Source organism: Scyliorhinus torazame, chromosome 9 (genome assembly GCF_047496885.1).
Source record: "Scyliorhinus torazame isolate Kashiwa2021f chromosome 9, sScyTor2.1, whole genome shotgun sequence".
NCBI classification, from domain to species: domain Eukaryota; kingdom Metazoa; phylum Chordata; class Chondrichthyes; order Carcharhiniformes; family Scyliorhinidae; genus Scyliorhinus; species Scyliorhinus torazame.
Window position 1 is genome coordinate 263,015,734 of NC_092715.1, and position 17,853 is coordinate 263,033,586.

Genomic DNA, 17,853 nt, shown 5'->3' on the forward strand with positions numbered 1-17,853 from the left:
ATCTTTTTATTCGCTTTTCTCATATTTATAAACAGTTGTTACTTTATACATTACATTTTTCTTGCCCGCGCTAATTTGCTTTATTTTACAGAGAGGTTTGTTTTGTCCTTCATTTGACTAACTGTATGTACATTTTGCTGCCCTCTGGATCGGTCAATGATATCCCCCCTTCCCCCCTCCCATTGGTTTCAGCACCCTTCCTCTGACCCTCGGGTGGCGTATCTAATCTTCTCCAGGTGGAGAAATTCCGAGAGGTCCGCGAGCCAGTCTGCAGCTTTGGGTGGTGCTGCCGATCGCCAGCCGAGCAGGATTCTCCTGCGTGCGATTCGGGAAGCGAAAGCAAGGACGTCGGCCCCCTTCCCCGTGTGTAGCTCTGGCTTCTCCGATACCCCGAAGATTGCCACTATTGGGCATGGCTTCACCGTCACCCCCACAACCTTGGACATTGCCTCGGAGAAGGTTGTCCAGAACCCGGCAAGCTTGGGCCAAGCCCAAAACATCTGGCACCATTCACATTTGTCCCCCACCTCCGGGAAGAACCTGCTCATTCGGGTCTGGTCAGGTGGCGCAGTGGTTAGCACTGCTGCCTCACGGCGCCGAGGACCCGGCTTCGATCCCGGCCCCGGGTCACTGGCCGTGTGGAGTGGGTCTCACCTCACAACCCAAAGATGTGCAGGGTAGATGGATTGGCCACGCTAAATTGTCCCTTAATTGGAAAAAAAAAGAAATGGGAACTCTAAATCAATTTATAAACTCTCGGGGCTCTCTGCCCCCAACACTGACTCAAGCTTCAATCTTGCTAATACTCAAAAAAGACCGAGACCCAACAGAATGTTGCTCATACTGGCCTATCTCTCTTTTAAATGTAGAGGTAAAGCTGTCGGCTAAGGTACTGGCATGCCGTTTCCAACATTGTATTTCTAGTATAATATCTGATGGCCAAACTGGCTTTGTGAAGGGGCTCCAATTATCCGTCACCTTTTTGACATCATTCTTTCCCAAACGGTGGGACTTAGAGGGCCTTTGGTTCCCCATCTCCTGTCCGAGAGGGCCGTCTCGATGTCGGTACGGGTGTTGGAGTGAGAATCAGCAGCTCGAAGAATAGTCTCGAGGGAGGGCCGAATTGGACCCAGCGATTCTTCCAGAGAACTTTTCAGTTCCAGGGCCGAACAATGTCGGGATTTGTCAAGCTCAGCGACAAGAATTTTACTCAGGCTTTCAGTCGTCAAATACGCGGGGGAGCTGGTCTCCATCTTAGGTGAAGCCGTCTCGGCCGGTCCGTCGAACCTGGGTCCTCAGTGCCGCAGTCCCAGTGCTAACCATTGCGCCACATGCCGCCCCATTGTTCGTCCACTATAACCGTAGCCCTGGCAGTTCACATCGTCTTGCTTCTTCTTTGGCTCTCCTCAAGCCTTCCTCAGTTCACTATTTTCTCCACCCACCTGGTTTTCTTCTGATTTTATCTTCAATTGTTTGCAGGAGAAGGGTGTTGGGTCTTTTCCCAATGTGCGTACTTGGCAAACTTTATTCTCTAAATGTACCTCGACACCATTTTGATTCCTGGACTTCTACACTTTAACTAACCCACTCTTTCAGTCCAGCCAGCTGTTTCTGAGCATCCTCTGCCACTAGAACCATGTCTGTAGAACAAAGAAACCTCTACCAACACATTCAAATGGCATCAAGTTTCACATACACGATTCCCATAGGTCGTCCTATACCCCTCCTGACCTGGCCATACATCCTAATGGTCTCTCTTCTCATTCCTCCCTCTGGCCTCCTATTACCCAGCATCCTTTTCTCCTTATCGACTGGACACCCCTCCCCCTTTTCTTGCCATGCTCTCTGAAATCCTTTGTCTGTGAACTAACAGAATTAGACCGGCCTATATCTACATTACAGTAACTAATATCTCTAAAGTAACTATTTTATATCACATTCGTCATTACCTCTTGCCATATTTAATCTAAACTGGATTTAACTCTTGGAAACAATATTGATGTTTATTATTGAGCCTCGGCACTTGAATTTGTCCATTGCTCAATTTCAATGCTTCCAATTTAACTCCCCTGATGCCATTTAGAACCACAATGTAAATGTCACGCAAGCAAAAACAAAAAGGGTAGGACAGAGGCTAGAGATCGGAAACTAAAAGTAGGAAGTGCAGAAATGTCTCATGAGGTGCGTCTTAAAATTAACTTCTCTCTTCTCTCCACACCAACTCCAACTTACAATATACACCCAGCACAGAAACAGACCATTCAGTCTATAGAATCCTTTCAGTGCAGAAGGAGGCCATTCAGCCCATCGAGTCTGCACCAACCCTTCAAAAAAAGCACCCTACCAAAGCCCACACTCCTGCCCCATCCCCATAACCCCGCAAATTCATCATGGCCAATCCACCTAACCTGCACATCTTTGGACTGTGGGAGGAAACTGGATCATCTGGAGGAAACCCACGAAGACACGGGGAGAACGTGCAAACTCCACACAGTCACCCGAAGTAGGAATCGAACCCGGGTCCCCGGTGCTGTGAAACTGGAGTGCTGACCACTGTGCCATCCTGTCGACCCTTAACCAGTCTATGTTCCACATGTCTCCTCCCATCTCTCCCTATCTTAACCTATCCTTCTATTCCTCGTGTTACTATCTAGCCTCATGGTAGCACAATGGTTAGCACTATAGCTTCCCAGCGCCAGGGATCCAGGTTCGATTCCCGGCTTGGGTCACTGTCTGTGCGGAGTCTGCACATTCTCCCCGAGTCTGTGTGGGTTTCCTCCGGTTTCCTCCCACAAGTCTGAAAGACGTGCTATTAGGTAATTTGGACATTCTGAATTCTCCCTCAGTGTATCCGAACAGGTGCTTTTCACAGTAACTTCATTAATTTAATAATCTTTATTGTCACAAGTAGGCTTGCATTAACACTGCAATGAAGTTACTGTGAAAAGCCCCTAGTCGCCACATTTTGCCGCCTGTTCGGGTACACTGAGGGAGAATTCTAACCACTGTGTTACCGTGCCACCCTTCAAAGAGTATCAATTTTTGATTTGACCCATTGGCTTAACAAGAATTCCCACTGATGCAGAAACAAGGAAGGGAATTAAGCCCCTGTATCTTGTCAATACTGACTAACTAATCTGAAAGTCAGAGTCATGTGGAACGGAAGATTGCAGAGCCAATGTGCGTGTGTGTAATTAAAAGCAGTGCGGGAAACTGGAAACCCATACCTCTGCGACACATGTCCCAAATGGCATCAAGTCCCATTCCCATGTTCTCATTGACCAAGATCCTCATCAGCAACGACTCAAATTTAACTCAGACTCCCAACTCTCAGACCTCTGTACTCCTCCTATTCTGTCCTCTTGTGCAAGCTCTGGGATACCCTCCCTGAACCTCTTCGCCTCTCCAACAATCTGTCCTCCTCTAAGATGCTCATTACGACATATCTTTTCGGCCATCTGCTCTGATATCCTGGGACTCGGTGACAAATGTTGTCAGATCGTCGCTGCAGCGAAGCACCTTGGGATGTGTTTCTACAGTTCATGGTGCTATACAAATGCAAGTTATTGTTGTTTTAAAAACAATTTTTTTTTTCAGTTAAAATCCAAAAGCATTTATGTACACAATTTATTTGGGTTAGAGGAATGTGAAATTAAGGGATTGGGTAACGAAAATGTCTTTTGCCTTTTATGAAAAAAATTAATTTGTTTTCAGGCAAAAAATGGAGAGGTCATGATGTACTGGTTACAGCAGCTCCAGCAGAAACGCTGGGAGCACAGTGAAGAGCAGAATCATCTTGTTATCGATAACCCCAGCATCTCCCCAGGACAACCCGAGTTACTGCCAGAACCCAAACGAGAAGGTATGTCAGCCTTTATCAGATTGAAATGTTTCAAAGCCGAATGTAAAATGTCGAGCAGAGAAAAGTAAAGGGCCACGTTTTGGTAGGAAGGACAAGAAGAGGCGGTTTAAAAAATGAAGGGTTGGAAAGCCGGTGCAGGAGCAGAGGGATCTGGGAGCAGATGAGCACAAATCATTGAAGGTGCCAGGACAAGTTGAGAGAGTGGCTAATAGGGCATACTGGGTCCGGGGTTTATTCCGATTCCGATTCTCTTCCCGCACCTAGTGCAGGAAGACCTCTGTCTGTTTCCCTGGAGAGTTATTCTCAGAACAGGCCGCCGGAGGCTTATAGCTTGAGGGTCTCAAGCTCTGGAATATTCTCCCTAATCCCCTTAGCTTCCCCATCTCTCTCTCATCAAGTGTGGCTGACCGGGAGTCTCCCCCGCTCTTACCGCCTGCCGTTGGTGTGTGTTGCAAGGATTTGCAGGTTGACACACTCAACTTCTTTTTGGGTCGCGTTATGAACACACCTCCTTGGCCATCAGGTCCGAGGGTGGGTTTCGAACCTGGCTCAGCGGCACGGATGCCTCCATTGCGGCACAATACCCCCTCCGGGTTTAGACTTACCCCTCGTAATAGAAAAGGCACATAGGATACCAAATGAAGGAAGTAATAACGAACCCGAATGAAACCCTTGCTCAGCATCAACTGGAGGTTGTGTCCGATTCTGGGCACCCAGCCTTAGGCAGGAAGTAAAGACCTCGGAGAACGTGCAGAAGAGATTTGCGGAAATGGTTCCAGGGATGAAGGACTCCAGTTACGTGGCTAGGTTAGAGAGGCCGGGGCTCTTTTCCTTGGAGAAGACGAGGTTGAGAGGAGATTTGATCGAGCGGTTCAAAATAGTGGAGGGGCCTGGACAGAATGGACAGGGGGAAACTGTTCCCATTGGTGGGGGGGTTGAGAAGCAGAGGGCACAGATTTAAAATGATTGGCAAAAGGAGCAATGGAAACATGAGGGGGAAAAACCTTTTTATGCAATGATTGGTTAGGATGTTGAATTCATGGGCAGCACGGTATCATTGTGGATAGCACAATTGCTTCACAGCTCCAGGGTCCCAGGTTTGATTCCGGCTTGGGTCACTGTCTGTGCGGAGTCTGCACATCCTCCCCGTGTGTGCGTGGGTTTCCTCCGGGTGCTCAGGTTTCCTCCCACAGTCCAAAGATGTGCAGGTTAGGTAGATTGGCCGTGCTAAATTGCCCTTCGTGTCCAAAATTGCCCTTAGTGTTGGGTGGGGTTACTGGGTTATGGCGATGGTGTGGAGTTGGGTAGGGTGCTCTTTCCAAGAGCTAATGCAGACTCGATGGGCCGAATGGCCTCCTTCTGCACTGTAAATTCTATGAAATTCATTGACCGAGTGTGGTGGAGGTAAATTCAATCGTGCTGCTCAAAAAGGAATTGGATAGGCAGCTGAAGGGAGACAATTTGCAGGGTTATGGAGAAAGGGCTAGGGAGTGGGACTAGCCGAATTGCGAGAGTCGGAATGGACTTGATGGGCAAAATGGCCTCCATCTGTGGTGAATTATTATTAACTGGCCGCGCTAAAAGTGCCCTCGAGTGCCCTGAAATGCACAGATGAGCTGGGGTTACGGGTTTACGGGGATAGGACTGAGGAGTGGGCCTAGGTAGGGTGCTGTTTCAGAGGGCCGGTACAGACACGATGGGCTGAATGGCCTCCTTGTGCGCTGTAAATTCTATGAATTCTAAGTCAATGTCCAAACTGTGGATCTCCTGCGAGATCGGGTCATGGCAGCTGAAATGAATCAAGCTCTGGAAGTTCCTCCCTCATCCTCTTGGCTTCCCCAACTCCCTCTCTCTCCTCCCTTAACACACTCCTTGAAACCTAATTCTTTGACTGAGCTTTTAGTCACTGGTTGTGATATTTCCTCATGTAACTGCTCTGTGAAGTGCCTGGGGGCAGTGTACTATGTCAAAGGCGCTGTGTAAATGCTGTCGGTAGTTTGTTGTTTCTGTAAGCTGACACAATATACTGTGAACTGATCGTTCTCCTTTCCTACATGTTGCAAATGGCTAATAACTCCAAGAATAACAAGTATCCTTTAAATCACAATATAACGCAATGCTGTGACTGCAGGGTGCCCTATAAACCTCACCACTGGCGCTCAAACAAAGTAAATGTCATCCAGTTAAAAGGTAGGGAACGTTCATGTGGTTGGGATGTTTTAAAATTAAGTTGCAATTGTATAGCACCTTTCACAATCTCAGGATATTATAAATGCTTCATAGCCAATTAACTATCTTTTTAAGGGTAGTCACTTATTTTGAAGGAAATATGATAGCCACATTGCAAGTCTCCAAGCCCAGCGCTAATTGCCAGGTAAATGGATGAGAGGTAAATATTTTCCAGGGCACAGGGAGAGCTCTGCTCTTTGATGAAATAGGGGCACGCGCCAAGCTAACAAAGCTTTTCCTCGTGTCACTCCCTTTTTTTTGCCAAGTACTTTATTTCACATACACCTGAGCACGTTAGACAGGGTCACGGCTAAACATCTGAAAGATGGCGTCTCTGACAGTGCAGCACTCCCTAAGCACTGACGCTGGGAGTCTGGGCCTAGATTTGCGCTCAAACCTTTGGTATGGGGCTTGAACCTACAACCTTCTGACTCAGAGGCGCGAGTGCTACCAACTGAGCCAGGGCTGACACATTACATTAACGCAATTGCGGCAGCTTTTTTGTGACCAGCTGGTCCCTGCAAATGTTCTGGTGCAGTTGACCATGGAATGAATAACAGTTGGGGTGACTCTCTTGCTCTTTAAACATCACTCAATTATCTTTTGCATCTACATGACCAGACAGACTGACAGGGCCTCTGGGTATCAAACCCCCTAAGAGTCTCAAGACATTGTGAACTGAATGTTTTGGTTTCTGCCTCCATCTCCCCAACAACTCTCCGAGGCTGCCCAGTCTCCTCGCTGACTTGGTGTCATATTTGACCCCAAGGTGAACTTCCGTCACTAAAATTCTCCTATTTCCCTCTCTGTATCATTGCCCAGTCCAGCCTCTGACTGCTACTGGAACTCTAACCCATGCCTTTGTTACCCCTACACCTGACTATTTCATTACACTCCTGGCTGGCTTCCCACGTTGCGTCATCTGGAAACCGGAGGCCGTCCAGAAACCATATCCTTACTTGCACAAAGTCTTGATCCCCCTTCACCCCTGCGCCCGCTGACCTACGTTGGCACCACATCGAGCAACGCCTTGACTTCTAAATCCTCATCCTTGCTTTCAACATCCTGCATAGCCTCTTCCCTCCCTATCTCTGCCATCTCCTACAGCCCCTCAATCCTCTGAGATATTTGCATTTGTCTAATTCAGGCTTCGCGGTCTGAATCGCTCCACTGTTTTGATGGGGGTTACATTCAGATGCCGAGATCCCAAGGTCTAGAATTCCCTCCCTAAAAGTCTTTCCTCCTTTAAGACTCTCCTTAAAAAAAAACCCCGCCTCTTTGACCAAGCTTTTGGTCATCTGCCTAATATCTCCTCCTGTGGCCTGGTGTCAAATGTTGCCTCATACAGCCTTGTGAAGCCATTTGGGACTTTTTATGACATTAAAGATGTGCCATAAACACCAAGTTGTTGCTGCAGACTTTCACAACTTTTGAGAGAAAGATAGCCTTTGGCAGACTTCATGAGGACTGAGGGCGAGGTTATATTTCTACTCTAGCCTTGGATTGCCAACTCTGATTGGACGTATTCCTGGAGGCTCCATCGCATGATCTCCTGCCTGCAGCCGCCCCATCTAATCAAACAGCCTCTTTGTTTTCTCGCCCTTTGCCGAGAATTTTACAACAGTGAAACGGTTCGAAACGGCCACTTGAGGGAAATAAACTTGCAGATTTACAAAATCGCAGCGTGATGACAGCCCAGAATGAGGCCACTCGGCCCGTTGAGTTTGCACCAGCTCCCCGAGTGAGCAACTCACTTAGTGTCATTCTCCCGCCTTCTCCCCGCAACCCTGCACATTCTTCCCTGTCAGATAACAATCTAATTCCTTCTTGAGTGCTGTGATTGAACTTGCTTCTCAGGCTGGGAATGACCTTAAACACTCGCCAAGCTAACAAAGCTTTTCCTCGTGTCACTCCTTTTTTTTTTGCCATGTACTTTAATTCTGTCCCCCCCTCGTTCTCGACCCTCTGACGAGTGGGAACAGTTTAATCTCTATCCACCCTGCGCAGACCCCTCGTGGTATTGAAATGCAGGGATCGAGCGGGCGAATGACTAGCTTGCTCTACAGAGAGCTGGCATGGACACAATCGGCCAAAATGCCTCCCCTGCTGTTAAGACATTAAAATGAAAACAAAAATGCGTAGGCTGGGAGTTTCTGCTCGATTATGTTGGTTTATTTGCTGCGGTTTGCTTGAAATTGGCCAAAGCAGCACATGCAGCACTGTAAATTCTATGACATTGAAAGATTGTGGAATTTCAACTACAAATAGGATTTAGCGCAGACTGAGTTTCTGCGATTCGTTTCGTTGCCTTAAGGAAGATTGTGCTGGGAGCTGAACTGCCTACAAACAGGCCACATCCATTGATCGAGTTAATCTCCGTGGCTCTGCTAATAACACCCATGTGCAGAGACTCTTCAAAGTCAGCGCTTTTTGTTGAGAAACACAGACACTAATTTGCACAATTAATTAAAGCATTTAAACACGACATATTAAACAAAAGCTCACCAATATTCACCACTGTGCCTAAACGAATCTAGCCAACAGTCCTGTGCAGCTTTTAAAGTTATATTCGGTGATTTGAAGCTCAGTGGTGCCTGACTAGATTCTCTGATTAAAATGCTTACTTTTGCAGTTAAACTCATTTTCACCTCCGTTCGTCATATTACCTCTGTTAACCGTATCAAAGAATGTTTTCCAATGTAAAATTTGCACTGGTTCATGGACGATTTCACATTTGGCGTCTCCAACTGAGGTTGGCGCGAAAGAATCTGATTAAAAGAAAAACCCTTCTTAAAACTAGCAGAATCCTGAGCTCAATTTGCACCCAGATAGGAGCCAAAGCCCAAACACCTTGGCCTTTTTCTTTTAAAGCTCCTCTGATATTTCTCCTGGCTTTGCTCAGGAGCTCAACTTCAATTGCTGGTGATTCTAGGCACTCAACTGACCCTCAGTTGAATACTAGAGGAACCATTGGGCAGAATTCTCCGGTCCCCCAGCAGCATGTTTCTCGGTGATGCGCCGTCCGCTGGAGCTGGGATTGCCTCTTCCCGCTGCTTGTCAATGGGATATCACATTGAAGCCATCCCACGTTGTCGGGAATCCCACGGGCGGGGTGCGCTGCCGATGGGAACAGGAAATCCCAGCGGCTGGAGGATTCCGGCCATTTCGTTCCATCCCAATTATTTTAGGGTGTCCAGTGTTAGATACGCCATAGAAAAAATTCCCATGCTACATTGGTGAGCCATGTGACCACAAAAGGTTCCTCTCAGCCCTTGGCGTGGCAGGATGGTCATCTGAAGTCGTAGAAGGAGGCCATTCAGCCCATCGAGTCTGCACTGGCCCCTGGAAAGAGCACCTCACCCAAGCCCACACCCCCACCCTATCCCCGTAACCCAGTAACCCCACCCAACACAACCCAGCCTTTTTGAGCACTAAGGACAATTTAGCATGGCCAATCCACCTAACCTGTACATCTTTGACTGTGGGAGGAAACCGGAGCACCCGGAGGAAACCCATGCACACATGGGGAGAAAGTGCAAACTCCACACAAGCAGTGATCCAAGCCAGGAATCGAACCTGGGACCCTGGAGCTGTGAAGCAACTGTGCTAACCACTGTGCTGCCATGCCCCCCATCTCCTGACCCGTTGGCCCTGACGTGACCTCTGATCCATTTGTGTGGGGCATTCGTACCTCTGTGAGGCAGTGGTGTCATTTGGGCTCATGTTGAGTGGTTAGCACTGCTGCCTCACATTGTTATAATGTGGTAAGCACAGCAGCCAATTTGCGCACAGCAAGCTTCAACAAACACCAATGTGACAGCAACCAGACAATCTATTTTTAAGGTTGATAAATGTTGGCCAGGACACCAGGGAGAACTCCCCTGTTCCCCTTCAAGATACTGGGCGCTATTCTCCCCCCCCCCCCCCCCCCACGCAGGGTGGGAGAATCGCCGGGGTGCCGCGCGAATTGTGCCACGCCACCCCGACCCCCGCACGCGATTCTCCCACCCTCCGGAAACCAGCGGCACGCGATTCGCACCGGGCCACTCGGAGAACCGGCGAGCAGCGATTCTCTGGCCGGATGGGCTGAGCGGCCGCTACGACACGAAATGTTCCCGCCGGAGCCGTCCACCCCAGGTCGCTGCCAGTGGGAACTCTGCGGGAACGCTGGGGGGTGGTCTGTGGGGGGGCTCCTTCACCAGGGTGGCCTCCAATGGGGTCTGGCCCGCGATCGGGGCCCACTGATCGGCGGGCCGGCCTCTCCCCCCCCGGGACTACCTCCTTCCGCGCGCAGCCCCAGAACACCGGCGGCATGTTGGTGAGGGGCCGGCGTGCGTAAGACGTTCCCCGCGCATGCACAGGATTGCGCGGCCAGAATAGGTCGTGTCCGAGCCCTGTTTGCGCCGTCGTGAAACGCGATGGCGTTCACAACGGCGCGAACACTTGGCCTCAATATCGGAGAATCGCCCCCATAAACTGTGGGATATTTGTCATTCACCTGAGGAAGCTGACAGAGTCTCCATTTGATATCTTCTCTGAGGGCAGTGCAGCATTCCCTCAGTTACGCATTGGGAGCGTTAGCCTAGATTTTGTGCTCAAGTCTCCACACGGACGGCTTCCGGTTGCGGCTATGCTGAGCTAAGTCACACCTTCGGCAGCTCCCGCCAGAAACAGACTTTTGGGCTCTTTTTAGGGGCCCCAGCGGCATTTGTTCGACAGTTCCCAGTGTGGGAAGGTGACAGTACGATTTCCCCGGCACTGTATGGATTGGACCAGGAGTGGAACGGTGAAAAAAGTAATTCTGGTGCAGCGAAAAGTGCGAGGGAGGAAAGCCAAGATGGCGGCGGGTGAGACCAGGCAGCATGGGCGCAGTGGTCGCAGGAACAGCAGGAGTTTCTCAAGCGCTGCTTCGCGGAATTGAAAGCAGAGCTTCTGGAGCCGATGAAGGCTTCGATCGACAATGAGGGGCATAGACAGAGTGGATAGTCAGAGGCTTTTCCCCAGGGTAGAGGGGTCAATTACTAGGGGGCATAGGTTTAAGGTGAGAGGGGCAAAGTTTAGAGTAGATGTACGAGGCAAGTTTTTTACGCAGAGGGTAGTGGGTGCCTGGAACTCACTACCGGAGGAGGTAGTGGAGGCAGGGACGATAGGGACATTTAAGGGGCATCTTGACAAATATATGAATAGGATGGGAATAGAAGGATACGGACCCAGGAAGTGTAGAAGATTGTAGTTTAGTCGGGCAGTATGGTCGGCACGGGCTTGGAGGGCCGAAGGGCCTGTTCCTGTGCTGTACATTTCTTTGTTCTTTGTTCTTTGTTCTTTGACAAGCTTGTCGAGACCCAGAAGGCCCAAGGGGCGGCGATCCGGGAGGTGCGGCAGAAGGCCTCGGAGAAAGAGGACGAGATATTGGGCCTGGCGGTGAAGGTAGAGGCGCACGAGGCGATGCATAAGAAATGGCAGGAGAAGTTCGAGGACATGGAGAATCGGTCGAGGAGGAAGAACTTGCGGATTCTGGGTCTCCCGGAGGGAGTGGAGGGGTTGGATGCTGGAGCATATGTGGTCACGATGCTGAACACGTTGATGGGCGTGGGTGCCTTCCTGAGACCCCTGGAGCTGGATGGGGCCCACTGAGTCCTGGCGAGGAGGCCCAAGTCTAACGAGCCGCCGCGGGCGGTATTGGTGCGGTTCCACCGCTTGGTGGACGGGGAGTGTGTCCTAAGATGGGCAAAAAAGGAGGTGGGAGAATGCAGAGGTCCACATATACCAGGACTGGAGCGCGGAGGTGGTCAAGAAGAGGGCCGGATACAATCGAGCTAAGGCGGTTCTGCATCGGAAGGGGGTGAAATTCGGGATGCTGCAGCCGGCGCGACTGTGGGTCACGTTTAAGGACCGGCATCGTTACTTTGAGATGCCGGAGGAGGCATGGACCTTTATTCAGACCGAAAAGTTGGACACTGACTGAGGGTCGGTTGTGAGGGGAGGTTGCGGGGGGCTACTGTGGTTACTGTGCTTTGGGGGATGTTCTGTTCTGTTCTGTATTGTTTCCTTGGGTGCCGGGTGGGGTAGAGTGAAATGGTTCGAAGTGAACCATTTTGTGAGAGTGTGGGCGTCGGTGGTTGGAAGGACGGGGCCCCGTTGCGGGGAGGGGAGATGGGAGACCCGAGGTGGGGGAGCTGGGATTAGGCCGCAAAAGGGAGCTGCGCCAGAGAGGGCGGGATCGGTTTGCTGGGAAGTGCGGGCTTTTTCCTGCGCTAGGGAAGGAAGGGGGCGGGGCCGGGGGGGAAGGGCGGTGTTGGAGAGGAGCACCCGCTGATGGACGCGAGGGGTAGGGGAGACTACCACACTGGGGGGTCGATGGAGTGGCAGGAGTAGCCGGGGTCAGCAGGAGTCAGCTGACTTACGGGAGTGTTTTGGGGAAGCAACGCAGCTAGGGGGGGACCTAGCTGGGAGGGGGGTGGGGGAACTCGGTTGCTGCTGCATTGGGAAGTATGCAGGCGGGGAAGGCAGCGGGGCCAGATGGGTTCCTGGTGGAATTTTACCGGAAGTACATGGACCTGCTGGGCCCTCTATTAGTGAGGACTTTCAATGAGGTGAGGGAGGGGGGGCCCTACCCCCGACGATGTCCAGGGCGCTGATCTCGCTGATCTTGAAGCGGGACAAGGACCCATTACAGTGTGGGTGGTATAGGCCAATCTCTCTCCTCAACGTGGACGGGAAGCTGTTAGCGAAGGTGTTGGCTACCAGGATTGAGGACTGTGTCCTGGGGGTGGCTACTTTACGAAGCCCCGGTGGCGAGTGTGGCCATGAATCGGTGGAGGTCGGAATACTTTTGGCTGTACCGGGGGACGAGGCAGGGGTGCCCCCTATCCCCCTTGCTATTTGCATTGGCAATTGAGCCTTTGGTTATGGCTCTGAGGGAGCCCAGGAACTGGAGGGGGCTGGTCCGGGGCGGGGGAGGAACACTGGGTTTCGTTGTATGCCGATGACCTGTTACTGTATGTGGCGGACCCAGTGTGGGGGGATGCCGGAGGTGATGCAGATCCTCAGGGAGTTTGGGGACTTTTCCGCGTATAAGCTCAACGTGGGGAAGAGTGAGCTCTTCGTGGTACACCCAGGGGACCAGGGAAGGGGGATAGACGAGCTTCCATTTAAAAGGGCGGAAAGGAGTTTTCGGTACCTGGGGATCCAGGTGGCCAGGAGCTGGGGTGCCCTACACAAGCTCAACTTGACGCGACTGGTGGAGCAGATGGAGGAGGAGTTTAAAAGGTGGGATATGCTGCCACTCTCCCTGGCGGGTGGGGTGCAGTCGGTGAAAATGACGGTGCTCCCGAGGTTCCTTTTTGTATTCCAGTGCCTCCCCATCCTGATCCCTAAGGTCTTTTTTAAGCATGTCAGCAGGAGCATCATGGGATTCGTGTGGGCGAAAAAGACCCCGAGGGTGAGAAGGGTGTTTCTGGAGCGGAGGAGGGACAGAGGAGGGTCAGCGTTACCTAATCTGTGTGGGTATTACTGGGCTGCCAATGTGGCGATGATACGCAAGTGGGTAATGGAGGGGGAGGGGGCGGCGTGGAAGAGGCTGGAGATGGCGTCCTGTGTGGGCACGACTCTGGGAGCGCTAGTGACAGCACCGCTGCCGTTCCCGCCGACTAGGTACACCACGAGTCCGGTGGGGGCGGCGACTTTGAAAATTTGGGGACAGTGGAGACGCCACAAGGGTGAGATAGAGGCTTCAGTTTGGTCCCGATCCGGGAGAACCATCGGTTCGTCCCGGGGAGAATGGATGGAGGGTTCCTGAGCTGGCACAGGGCAGGAATTAGAAGGATGGGGGACCTGTTTTTAGATGGGACGTTTGCGAGCCTTGGGGTGCTGGAGGAAAAATTTGGGCTTCCCCCCGGAAATGCCTTCGGGTACATGCAGGTAAGGGCATTTGGAAGACGGCAGGTGAGGGAGTTCCCGCTGCTTCCAGCAGGCTGGATCCAGGATAGGGTGCTCTCGGGGGTGTGGGTTGGAGAGGGCAGGGTCTCAGCGATCTACCAGGAGATGCAGGAGGAGGAGGAGACCTCGGTGGAGGAGCTAAAGGGTAAATGGGAGGAGGAGCTTGGGGAGGAGATACACGAGGGTACGAGGGTGGACGCCCTGGGTAGGGTTAATTCTTCCTTCTCTAGCGCCAGGCTTAGCCTGATACAATTTAAGGTTCTTCACAGAGCGCATATGACAGGGGCGAGGCTGACCAGGTTCTTTGGGGTGGAAGACAGGCGTGGGAGGTGCTCGGGGAGCCCAGCAAATCACACCCACATGTTCTGGGCGTGCCCGGCGCTGGATGGGTTCTGGAGGGGTATTGCGAGGACGGTGTCTAAGGTGGTGAACACCCGGGTTAAGCCGAGCTGGGGGTTAGCACTATTTGGGGTATCGGACGAGCCGGGAGTGCAGGAGGCGAAAGGGGCCGGTATTCTGGCCTTTGCGTCCCTGGTAGCCCGGGGGAGGATTCTGCTATAGTGGAAAGATGCGAGGCCCCCAAGCGTGGAAGCCTGGATCAGCGACATGGCAAGGTTCATTAAATTGGAGAGGGTAAAATTTGCCTTGAGAGGGTCTGTGCAAGGGTTCTTCAGGCGGTGACAACCGTTCCTAGACTTTCTAGCGGAGCGTTAGGAGGTGGTCAGCAGCAGCAACCCAGAGGGGGGGGGTGTACTTTGTGTTTTCTACTGTGTTTATTATTGCTTAATGGGGGTTTTGTATATTGGGGGGAAGTCGTGATGTAGTTGTAAGATGTTTATTTAAGTGTTCTTTGTTTTTCTTTTTTCTGTAAGGGGGGGTTTGTTGAAAATATGTAAAAATTTGAATAAAAATATTCCTAAAAAAAAGTCTGCACAGCTGGACTTGAACCCACAATCCTCAGGCTCGCGAGTGCTACCCACTGAACCACAGCAGGCGCCACACTCATTTGAACCGTGTTTGGGTAGGACTCGCTTGTCTTAACATGCAAGGCGCTTATTCATGTCGGTGCCACCCTCACCCACACAGTGTTAACATCGCTGGCAGTCCCTTGATTCGGGATGATGCACAGGGTCGTGTGTCTAACAACAGTTTAGTGAACAAAGTGAGTATTGACATCACTGTTGGCCGATGGGTTGCAGCCTGTTGACTAGTGAGCTGGAGATGGGGGTGGGACCCTCAGTAAGACTCGCAGCAAACTGTCTAACCTGTGGCAGATAAAATCCATTTACTCAGCGGGTACACTGTTCGTAAACAGCTCACCACTGCAAACAGTCCAAGGGCAGCAGTGTTTAGCACTGCTGCCTCACGACGCAGAGGACCCGGGTTCGATCCCGGCTCTGGGTCACCGTCCATGTGGAGTTTGCACATTCTCCCCGTGTCTGCATGGGTCTCACCCCCACAACCCAAAGATGTGCAGGGTAGGTGGATTGGCCACGCTAAATTACCCCTTAATTGAGGAAAAAAATAATTGGGTACTCTAAATTTATTTTAAAAAACAGCAAACAGTGCAGTGTCTATTTAACCTGCAAACAAGATCCTCTAGCACTACAGCAAAGTCTTCCACTAAAAGCAGGATGCGGTATTTTTAAAGGGTGGGCCTGCAGTCTATGAAAGTACAAATAAACAACAGCTTTATTGGAATCATGTTTACTCAACAGGGTGTAAAGATAGACTGACTCTTCATCCTGCCCCAAACTGCCAATGTATATTCACATCACATAATCAAACTCTTAAAGTCACCTTGTTTCAACTAGGAACGAAGCTGAATATACAACACTTTCCTCTACTTTTTTGAGCCGGGCAGGATGGATGTGAGGTTTCGGTGATTCATGAGTGGATTTTGGAGGAGGATGTGGTTTCTCTGGAGAGGGTGCAGAAGAGATTTACCAGAATGTTGCCTGGCATGGAGGGCATTAGCTATGAGGAGCGGTTGAATAAACTCGGTTTGTTCTCACTGGAACGAAGGAGGTTGAGGGGAGACCTGATAGAGGTATACAAAATTATGAAGGGCATAGACAGAGTGGATAGTCAGAGGCTTTTCCCCAGGATAGAGGGGTCAATTACTAGGGGGCATAGGTTTAAGGTGAGAGGGGCAAGGTTTTGAGTAGATGTACGAGGCAAGTTTTTTACACAGAGGGTCGTGGGTGCCTGGAACTCGCTACCGGAGGAGGTGGTGGAAGCAGAGACGATAGTGACATTTAAGGGGCATCTTGACAAATACATGAATAGGATGGGAATAGAGGGATATGGACCCAGGAAGTGTAGAAGATTGTAGTTTAGTCGGGCAGCATGGTCGGCACGGGCTTGGAGGGCTGAAGGGCCTGTTCCTGTGCTGTACATTTCTTTGTTCTTTGTTCTTTGATATGGTATCTCTGGAGAGGGTTAATGTCAAGTGGGAGGAGGATTTGGGGATGGTGCTGGAGGGGGGGGGGGGGGGGGCTGTGGTGTGAGGTGCTGCGGAGGGTGAATGCCTCAACCTCATTCGTGAGGCTGGGGCTGATCCAGTTGAATGTGATGCGCAGGGCGCATTTGACGAAGTCAAGGATGAGCCGACAATTTGAGGGAGTAGAGCAGTGTTTTTCAAAATTTTTTTCCGGGGACCCATTTTTACCAACCAGCCAACCTTCGGGACCCAACCTGGCCGACCTTTGCGAACCTCGCCAGCTGACATTCGCGATCCACCATTTTCTCTTACCTTGTTTGTTTGCTGACAAAAATGGAGGAAATGGTTTTGGGTCCCTTTGGCCCCCCCCGAACTTGTAAAACAAAAGGCCACGAACACATAAAAAAATTTGGCCGCACTGTGCATGCGTGCCCGATCATCGGTGCACATGCGTATAGTTTTGCGCATGCGCAGTGCGGCCAAACTGTTTTATAGGTTCGTGGCCATTTTGAAGGCCGCTTGCAACCGGCATAGTTAAAAACCAGCTGCTGCGGCTGTTGCACGTGGATTTTCACAATCGGGGAGCACCGTGACGGACGGCTCCGTGACCCTCCCGACACCCGCCCGCGACCCACCCGCATGCGCAGGGGGGTTCTTCTCCGCAACGGCCATGGCGGAGGTTGACAGCAGCCGGTACGGAGGGAAAGGGTGCCCCACGGCACAGGCCCGCCCGCGTATCGGTGGGCCCCTGATCGCGGGCCAGGCCACCGTGGGGGCAACCCCTGGGGCCAGATCCCCCCGCGATTGCGGGCCGGAGAATCGCCGGTGGGGCCGCTGCCAGCGCCCACCGACCGGCGCGGCGCGATAGCCGCCCCCGCCAAAACCCCGGCACCAGAGAATTCGGCAACCAGCGGCGGCGGGATTCGTGCCGCCCCCCAGCGATTCTCCGACCCGGCAGGGGGTCAGAGAATCCCGCCCCTTGTTCTAGTGCGTCTTCAGTACATTACATCATCCTGGGTTTGAACTGTGTAGGACACTGATCCTGTCCATGCTAACACGATGGCAGGTATTCACTTCTCACAAGTTCCTTGCCAATATTTCCTGATCTTTCTGCAAAACACAGGGGGTGATTCTCCGATATGGAGGCCAAGTGTTCGCGCCGTCGTGAACGCCGCCGATTTCTCGACGGCGCGAACAGGGTCCGGGAACGACCTATTCTGGCCCCCACAGGGGGTCAGCACGGCGTTGGAGCAGTTCACGCCGCTCCAGCCCCATTTGGCGCCGCGCCAACCCGCACATGTGCAGTTGGGGCAGCCCAATCCTGCGTATGTGCAGTTGGGCCGCGCCATCCTGCGCATGCGCGGGGAACGTCTTACGCACG

The 17,853-nt window shown here is 51.6% G+C and overlaps 1 protein-coding gene across 2 annotated transcripts in view; it reads left to right on the forward strand.

The window, feature by feature from the left end:
* tbc1d2 (TBC1 domain family, member 2) overlaps positions 1-17,853 on the forward strand; it is an 80,366-nt gene that overhangs the window by 19,653 nt on the left and 42,860 nt on the right. For both annotated transcript variants that reach the window (XM_072517364.1, XM_072517365.1), the window contains exon 2: positions 3,715-3,862. In XM_072517364.1, coding sequence (XP_072373465.1) covers positions 3,715-3,862 — 148 coding nt within the window. The remainder of the gene's footprint in view (positions 1-3,714; positions 3,863-17,853) is intronic.